This window comes from Sesamum indicum, linkage group LG3 (genome assembly GCF_000512975.1).
Source record: "Sesamum indicum cultivar Zhongzhi No. 13 linkage group LG3, S_indicum_v1.0, whole genome shotgun sequence".
Taxonomy (NCBI): Eukaryota; Viridiplantae; Streptophyta; class Magnoliopsida; order Lamiales; family Pedaliaceae; genus Sesamum; species Sesamum indicum.
This window is the reverse complement of record NC_026147.1, coordinates 10547639-10557712: the sequence shown is the minus strand read 5'-3', so window position 1 is coordinate 10557712 and position 10074 is coordinate 10547639. Positions and strand designations below refer to the sequence as shown.

General features: G+C 36.9%; 1 protein-coding gene across 1 annotated transcript; it reads right to left on the bottom strand.

Annotated features, from left to right (window-relative positions):
• LOC105157980 (protein LEO1 homolog) lies at positions 275-8775 on the bottom strand. The gene is made up of 12 exons (XM_011074559.2): positions 8513-8775; positions 7628-7974; positions 6465-6597; positions 6186-6371; positions 5063-5239; positions 4030-4161; positions 3635-3814; positions 3415-3546; positions 3115-3225; positions 2736-2975; positions 1300-1457; positions 275-598 (listed from the first exon to the last, which is right to left on the bottom strand). The coding sequence occupies exons 1-11, from the start codon at positions 8636-8638 to the stop codon at positions 1323-1325; spliced, it is 1899 nt and encodes a 632-aa protein (XP_011072861.1). The 5' UTR covers positions 8639-8775; the 3' UTR covers positions 275-598; positions 1300-1322.

Below are 10074 nucleotides of genomic sequence, written 5' to 3'. Positions count from 1 at the left end.
GCTGCAAATCTTCTATGCACTCTTGTCTTTCTTGCTTTTATTACAGTTTATAAACACTCATGAAACACAATGGCTGCGCAGTATAAGACTTCTCCATACATTCACATCCAACATTATATATCGATAAAGTTTAAATTGAGAGGTTATTGATAAATGGGCAGCACGTACTACTAGCTACATACTATTGAAGTATAGCTTAATGGTTAACATCTCTAGGCCGTAAAATACATCAACATGCTGCGACGTGTTCCAAAGAAAAGGGTGATAGTATTAATGAACAGAAAGAAAGAAACATGCCAGGCCTAGATCACAGCAGAATGTTTATGAAACTTAAGTACGAAAAACTTTATGTAGTCTTTCCACAATCCTCATTTACAAATAAATATGTGAAACGCAAAAAAAGTTCCGCCCAGTTGAAAGTGCTTAAAGTTTAACATGAAAAAATTGATGACAAGCTAACAAGGACAATAAAATGTACGAGGATGACACTGTGCCCAGCAAATATGCGTGGACGGAGGATCTTGCTGCCTGTGCTTGCACAAGTACTCTGGAAGAGGTCACCCAATTCGCTGTTAATACACCACCTAGGCTGATTTTCCTGCAAAATAGGAATTAGATATATTTAAGAAATGCTGAATAAACTTCAGTTCAACAAATAAATGGAAAGGAATGAACACAATTGAAATAGCATAATACACAGCGTACTAAAGGCGCAGATGAGAGTAAATGTTCTTATGCTCGTTTCTATGCTTTTAATGCAAAAAGAGACACCAAGTGGAGAGAATATTCCACCACGAATTGCGGAGGAAACAGATCAATAGCGGAATTCAGAATAACATGGAGAGATACAAAATAGTATATGAGATCACCAGTAAGACACTATAGAGAAATAACACAGGTGAAGCAAGAACAGGTGGAACTCAAAGAAAATGCGTTCTGAATTTTCTATTTCATCGAGATGTTTACAATACCGTGTTAATTAACCTTAAAACTTTGGCATTGTTACATACATGCATATTCATTACAAAGTCAAATATGGTGGTAAAAGCAAATTTCGCTAAACATGCTTTGGTGTACAAATACATTAGGCGTGAGTGTGCATGTCATTGATATGCATGTTAGTTCAAATGTACATACATATATCTGGTAGGCACAAAGTAATAAGGAATCATGTCAGGTGCACTAACAAGTTTAAATTGAAAAAGGATTTATGTCTTATGAATGGGAAACCATAATATCATGTTTAAACAACTGAACTCTATTCAAATTGTAAGACAATTTGGAAGGACTAAAACTCACTGTCTTGTGCAGCTTATCCTGCTTTACTCATCATCACTCTCATAAACCATTTTCATTCGCCGATGAGTTGTAGTTTTCCTCGGAGGAGAGTCCTCATCTGACTCAATGTCCTTCCTTTTTTGGCTTCCTCCTGAACCCCTACCCTTGTGCTTTGGTTCCTGGTTAAAAATAAGTACACAAGAGATTAAATTAGCCCATACTTCAGGGGGATTAGTATTTTAATCAGCAAAGAGATCAAACAAAAAATATCAAAATTTAACATTTTCTCCAAAGAAATTTGTGATGTTCAAAATGATTGAATCACTTTGCAGTTACTGATATCCCCACATCCTGCCATCATTTTCCCCCATTTTCAGTACTTTCCTTTCTCCAGTCAAGAATCCTATCTGCAGATATCATCTAAAAGGAAACATAAGGCATACAAGGTAAGCTCCACTTTTGCGACCAAACAAACTCCCTTTCTATTTTTCTCTGTAGTAAGTTAATTGCTTCGACTAAACTTCAATTATATGCCTTAAATCATGAATATTTACATGATCTATTCAGCAACCAAGCAAGTTTTATAGAGGGTTAGGGTGACTCCCTTTCCGTAAAAGTCAAGATTTTTTTCGTCTCCATGAGTTGATTTATTCTCGGGCTTTCAATATTCAAAATTCCACTATTTTCTCCACCACATTCTCGAGATCAACATATCCGACCCTGAAATTTCTGAGATATACATGACATCTTCAGTTTCTGTAGGGCAGATGCTACTAGGTTGCAGAATCCATCTCCCCCTAAGTGCCACATTAGAGTTAGAATAATGCACCGAATTGACTGGGGCTCATCCTGTCAAGACGCTAAAAATAGCTAGAGATATTTGCTTGGGCACCCATCTTCAACGAGGTAGAGTGGAGAACATGCTAGGAAATACAAGAAGAGTTGGGCTGAGAAAGAGAGGAAAGCAAAGATGGTGCTTGTGGCTGGAGTTGGGAGAGGAGATATGCTTCATGATGTTCAGCTGTCCTGTTATGGTCCGGGAAAAGGATGAGAAAGACAAAGACCACAGGCCCCCCCGCAGCTGCGGTTTAGGATCTTAAACTTTTATGTTACCATGACCTAGGTTACTCCTCCCTTCCACAACAGTGCTTGACTTAGGTGTTTCTAACAAGTATGAGCAGACACGGCACATACCCCAATTTACACTGGATAAGATAGGCTAAACCTAATTAAGAAGTCAAGTTCCAGAAAATATTAAACTTGGCTGGAAAGCAAAGTTCTAGTATCAGGCAGTTAACACATTTAAATAGCACTATACGTTATTGGCCTTCTAGGAACTAGTCGGTAGTCCAGAATGGAAAGACTGAATTAATTTGATCATTTTCATATCTTTATACCCAATTGCCTCCACTCACTAAAGTCAGTCCAAACATTTATTCAGAAACACTACCCCATACCTCGGCTTCTTCTTCTGATTCATCATAAGTCTCTTCTTCCTCTCTTTGTTCATGCTCTTCATCTTCTTCTGCATAATCTTCCTCTGCTTCCTCATCCCTTCTGTGTGGTGGAGAACCCTCACCTTCGTCCCCTTCAGTTTCATACTCAGACTCCTCCTTCTCACTTTCAGAGAAGTCCACAGGCCGCCGAGATGATTTAGCAGCTGGCAGTGCTGACTTCCGAGGGATATCCTTTGGACCCTGAAAGCAATCCAGAGCAGAAGTTTTTCAATTAAGCACAATAGACAAATCACCAAAAAGAAAGGATAAAGAGATTGTAGGTTGGGACAGGGGGCTGTAAATGGTTTCAGGTTGATATAGTCAGGTAGTAATGGCGTGCCTTCTTTGCATTAATTATGCGCTTTTCAGCTCGAGCTTCCAATTCGAGGTCTTCCTCAAAGCGTCGGCGGACAGCAGAACGTCGAGATTCATAATAATCTGGTTCATCCTCCTAATGTAGGAAAACACAATAACCGAAAATTATATTCATAACACAGAAAGTTTATATGTGGTAGTGTGACCTAAGTAAATGTTATCATTAGACATAAGAAATAAAAAACGCATATGCTGCAAGATAATGTTTCTAACTCTCCATATATTTGCCAGAAGAAAATTAAAGTGAATAAATGAAAATTCTAACCTCCTCAAGTGCATCCTCTAGGAAACCAGGAGAGAGTTGACGCTCCCGGCGGATGGGTTGTGTATATTTCCGATTTACCTTCTCCTTTCTCCGGCTAAGAAGTTCATTAGCCTTAATTGATTGATTAACAGCCTAAGACACCATATAAGAGAGTGAAACTAAGAATCAAAATTCACTTGGTTTATGTCCAGATATATTAACTAGCCAACTGATAATATACCTTTTCTTTTTGCTCCTTCTCCCTCTCAGGGTCGATGTCAGTGATACAGTTCTTGACTTTATACACCTTTTTGTGTCGGGAATCGACGAGAGCAGTCAATAAGCGATGCGAATTCGATGCTAAGGATGAAGGCATAAACCTCATCTTTGTTAAAATTCGCCCCTGAGACTGCAGAATGCCCTGTGAAGACAGTCCAGAATAAAAACTGCTGATGAATCTAAGACAGCCATTACATGTAGTAGAAATATAAGCATCCAGAAAAGAAATTTCAGGTCTCAGAGGACCTAGGGCACCTTTTGAAGTTCAATATAAAGACCCTTTTGTATTTACCAATTACTACAAATTATATTCAAGGAGCGTGCATTATTTATTGCCACCTGTAAGGAAAATCTTACTTTTCCATGTCTAAGGAAAAGGTGGGCCTGTTCATGTTGTGCGTCTTGCTTCGATATATCAAGAACTTCATTCCCGATGAGTAACTGTTGGCTGCCATCCGACCATTCCACAAAGCGAGCATTGCTTTCAATCTACAGAAACTAGCACCATTAATATGCAGTTATAAACAAAAGGACTGCGCCCAAAGATACGGCAATTTCGCCCAATTCAATATGCTTCAATTACAAAGAACCAGATTGATACATTATTGCACCAATTCCTGCGCAAAATGAAAACCCGAATGCCATTTGACCACAATAGAACTGAACAGTGAGAAGGAAAACCAGAGCAGTCTGGATATAGAGCTGTATTGTATTACACGGATGATGGAAAGCTATTTATTCAGCTGGTTTGCAGATTAGAGTTTGAATATTAGGGGTTACGAAACAAGTTACAGTACACTCACAAGTTGATGAGCCTAATGCGCTCATATCGGTAACATTTACTGGCATTCATTGTGCAGTAAACTTCCTAGTTGATGAAAGTGTAAAAGCAGAAACAGCAGTTTCTCCGGTTAGGATAGCATAGATGCTCTGGGTGCTGCTATTAGATTTCTTAACATGGTAATACTTCACATTTAGAAATCTGTTTTGCCCGTTGAATTGTAAAGGAAATCCTTCAGTCTAAATTGTCTTTGAAATACGGAAGTGACAGTCAAGATATTAGTGACAGAATAACACCTCATAAAGACTTTCTAGACCTTGTCACAAACATTCACATTAATATTAGTTTCGTTTCCAAAATATAACTACTGATGCACATAAAGCAAATACCAAGGGTTGTGTTTCATTTCAATCTCAGAGCTATAGTACAAATATAATAAAAGCTCTAGAAAGAACAGAACATACAAAAGCAACCACAGGGGGAGGACCGTAAATGCATTTACTAAAATAAATTTTGATATTCCATTCAAAAGCAGCAGCATTTGACCTTCATGTCAATGCAAGTGCGCATGTCCCAACTAAATGCAAATGCCGTAACATATTCACTTACTGATGTTGTGCCATCAGGCTTTTTGACCCTCCTCCAACGAACAACATTGTTCTCCAGTCGTATCCTTTTTTTCGATCCAGATTCATCGGTTACGTAAAAATCCTCTTCCACATATGTGTGGGGATCAAAGGGTTTAGGATCTACACCCATTATATTAGAAACTTTGATCATATTCATCTGCATTTGAAGAAAAATCACTGTTTAGATTTCTAAAATCAGGTAGCCTATATTTGTCATGTCTCAAGTTGCATGAGGAAGAGAGAATATACAACTAAGCTCCTACGTGCACTAGCTCCAACACAATTGAGCTATCCTAGCAGACAAGTTACGTAACTTAATATTGCATAAAAGAGATATACAAGTACATGACGAGAATAAAGTACTTGTTTTGCACCGCCGAAGCAGATGCTTTAAATTATCAGTTAATCGCTTGCACCGACTAGACATGTTTTTCCTTATTAATTAGAAACTTGAGAAGTAAATACAAGCTAAAAGTTTACTCTCTACCTTACTCATCCAAGATCCAGCCGAATTATAAACATTGCGCAAATTACAAATTTTCCTTGTTTGCTACCAAGCAATTCAAGCAAATGCTACAAAGCAACCTATAGAGGCTATATAAAATCAGATATAGTCTAAAACTTGTTCACCGAACTTTTAGTTAGAAAAGAATTGCATCACAGAATGAGTAAGGTCTATTTACTTATCCACCAGTCTGAACTGCCATCTGGCAGCAGAAATGGACCTATCTATGCAAATGTAGCAGGTATAACTTCCGACCAATCCACGGATCCTGCCGAATTTATAAACATTGCGCAAATTACAATTTTTCCTTGTTTGCTACCAAGCAATTCAAGCATATGCTACAAAAGCAACCCATAGAGGCTATATAACATCACACATAGTCTAAAATTTGTTCACCGAACTTTTAGAGAGAAAAGAATTGCTTCATAGAATGCGTGAGGCCTATTTATTTATCCACCAGTCTGAACTGCCATACGGAAGCAGAAATGGACCTATCTGTGCAAATGAATCAGGTATAACTTCCGACCACTTAAATTCAATCAAGAATCAGAGCAGATCAGAATATGACTTGGAAATGGCAAGCACACTGAAGATAAACCTTGTCTGATTCAGCTGGAGGAGGACACAGAGGAATTTCCAACTCCAGTGGGGGGCCAACCGGTTTTTCTTTAATTTTAGCCTCAATGCGCTCTTCTTCAGAGTCATATGGTGCATCTTCGTCCGGTATCATATCTTCCGGCCTCAATTCTTTCTCATAATTTCCCTCTTCGTCCATTGGTGATCTCTGTGTTGGGGGAAAATATGTTAGTACATTTCATGCATATATATAGCACAGTGAAAGCATAACTGAAACTATTATGATGAGCATCATGCGAACATTTTCGTCTTCAATCTGGTTCTGAACTTCGTACTCTGCTTGTTCTTCATCATCAGAGTCTCCAAAAACATCACGAATCTCTGGAGCTGATTGCAAAAATTGATCCTCTTCTTTCTCCTCACCAATTGACCTACTGCAGATCATAAAATCCAGACGACTGAACATCTTAAACAAATATAAAGTATAAATACATTACAGACGACCAAGATCACATGATATTTTCATAAATGAACTTAGGGCCTTAGGCAACTACTAGCTTTGGAAAGTTGTTCTTTTTGTGCGCTCTATGCCCTCTTCATCATTACTTTCCATTCTTCTCAATCTTTTCAGAAGCATCAATTGAACTACCACAAAGAACTAATCTCTTACAAGTGTCGCGAATGATGCAAAAACTTCAGCTGAAATGCTTCCTAAAAGGGTTTAGAGTCTAATGTTGTGCATGCAAGCAAGAAAATATCAAGAACGGCAGGTTTAGTGCACACCCACACAACTCCATCCCGCAAAAAGGAACAAGATCCTCGGAGCAGATATTCTACATTGGTACCTAGCATTTTTAGCCTTCGCAAGAAGTTCTCAAAACTCAAAAGATAAGAAGTAATAGTCCCATGAGAGATACACACCTCCAGAGAGTGGGTAAGATGAGGAACATCTAGCAACACAAATTGGGAAGAATGAGAAACTTTTCCGGAAGGCCTTTAAATACAAAAGGAGCCTACGCTAATGCCAACAACAATAGCACATGAAAGCCACATTATGCATCCATAATTAACAGAAAGGAAACTGAAAGGCACCAGTTAAGGTTATTTACTGGACCGGAAAAGGTATTAAAGAACCCTTGCTGATGCAGTGACTTTTAGAATATTATTTTTCCTAGTTATTTCCTATTGAAGATTACAGATCAAATATTTTCTGATGAAGATACTTAGCAATCAAGTATTTAAGACTGCATAACAGAAGAGGCAAGAGGATACAAAAGGAAAATGCAATGCAAATCAGTCAGCAGTTATAGATATTCAAAGCCGGAGATAGAAAAGTTCCATATTTACCACTCTCAAATAGGCAGGAGCAATACTAGAAAGGGAAACAGAAAGAGGAAGGAGGGTAATCAACAAACAGATTATACTGGGAAAGAGGACAGAGGATGAGAGAAATGAGCAACTGACCTAGGACTCCTAGCCTGATTCACTTCGTCATCCTCATTAGCAACATAGCGGTTCTCCCCAGATCTTTCTGATCCACTATCAACTTCATTACGCCTTCTACTTGTTACAACTCGTTGGCCGTATTCCTCCTTTTCATCACTCTCCGAGTACCTTTCTTCACTTTCTTCCCTTTGATCACCTATTTCAACTTCTTGAGAACTTTTCTCTCGCTCACCCTCGCTCTCTCCATGTAAAGGATCAAGATCCCGAGGTTCACCTTCACTCTCAATTTCTGCCTCTCCTTGACCTTCAACTTCACCTTCACCTTCAACTTCAACTTCATGTTCTGGTCCTCCATCCCCTTCATCCTGAAAAGATAAGATCACAATAAGAACAGAGGTAAGACAATGAGCTCGTTATTTCAATTCTTTCAAATGTAATGCGTTCTACTACATTCAAATGAAACTAACTAGCAATGGTATAACATAATATTTCCATAAAACACCTTTAAGAATGGATCGGAACGATTCTTCAAGAAGCATAAATACTTGAAAATTCTCAATACACACAGCAATTTATATGTGAATACACATCAAATAAACCACAATAGAGCAAACTGCACTTTTACTTGAAACCAAAAAAAAAAAAAAAAAAAAAAAAAGTTGAAACCAAAAAAAAAAAAAAAAAAAAGAAAAGGAGCAGGTGAAAACCCGGAAGAGAGAGCCAATTGCATAGAGATAAACGGAAAAGAAAGACAAGATAAATTTTTCCAATTAAATTGAAAATTCTTCCTGTACACACAAATTCAAGTACCACAACATGCACCATTGACACCCGATAACCCTGAATTGAGTAGCAAAAAATGAGAATTTGATAAGGGGGACAAAAAGATGAAATCACTCATACGGAGGCATAGTCAGGTTGACGATTGGACTCGTGCTCGGATTCGACCTCCTCCTCCTCATCTTCTTCTTCCGATTGGTCCCCGAACAAATTCTGCATCATCTGATGCCGTTTCTCTTCTCCCACCATTTTTGCACGTGTATTCCTGCGTGAATTGAAGTGTGAGAAAAGAAAATTGAGGTTACTCAGAGGCAGAAACTCAGGTGTATGTGACTCTGTTGTTTGTGTGAATTGGGGTTTTTATGTATTGAATCTCCAAGAATACTACTCACAATCAGAAACGGCTAAAAAAGGACAAATGTTTTCCCTTTTTGCGGTTTCACCCCCTTGGGATTATTGATTTTACACTTAGGCCCTTCGACCATTGATTTCTCAATGTTTTTAATTTGGTGTAAATTACTTTGAGAATCTTGTGAAATTTAATGACTGTAGCTTTTGATGATTTTATAATTATTTTTAATTCTTATATAATCAGTTGTTACCATATTTAATTCGCACTTATCCACAATTTTTAATTTTTATGGTAAATTACATTTGCATCCCCTAAAATTTTAAATACTTCATATTACTCTCATCTAGGTACATCCACTAACACTACTCAAGGGTTATACTTGTAATTTTACATAACCCGAGTACATTACACTAATTCCCCTCGAAAGATGTACTTCTAATCTCTTTAGAGTTGATAACAAGGTTTAATTTCTCCAATAATTTTTTGTTTCAAATTTGCTATTGCACGTCTCCCTCCACTAGAAAAAAGCAAAAAAAATGACTATTCATTACAATTTTGATAGCTATGAAGTAGAAACCGTGATAAGTAATTTTTATTAATCACAGTTGCATAAAATCGATGCAAAAATATAGATATTTCACAAAAAAAAGTTATTTGCCATAAATAAGAGCCATGTTAAAAATATTTGTTATGACTTTTAGCCACCCTCTAAGATACCACGGCCAATAAGCATTGCATTACTGTGGTCAATGACTATTTACTATAACTATTTTATTTTTAATTATGTCAATTACCCATAGTTAAATATTGTATTTTTTTTTTTTTTGTTGTGCTACCACTTTAACATTAGCCCATGATATCAAAGAAAAATATTTTTTTTCTCAAAATTAGCCTTTAATTTAATCTAATTGTAATTTATGCATTGATTAATATTTTATTACTTGTTATTATCGATATTTAATATTAAGTTAGTAATTACAAGTACTAATGTAACGATCGGAAAATATATATCTATACTATATACTAAGATTCGGTGCCTTAGGGAAATTATTTTTTGTAGTTAAAATATGGATCGATTAAAATACCCTTACTTAGACTTATTTATTTAATAAATGGTTATTTCTTTAATTAATTTGTTATATCCATTATTTTTTATTTATGTAAATTCAAATTTAATTTATTTTGTCAATTTTGATTGATTATTTATTTTATTTAATTAAATAAATATAATAAAAATTAAAATTACGTTAGGGGAGACGTTGCTCGAAGAAGAAGGGTGGCCTCCGTTGCCCAGGCTCCATCACTGGCATGTAGTGAACAGCGAGCCAATGAG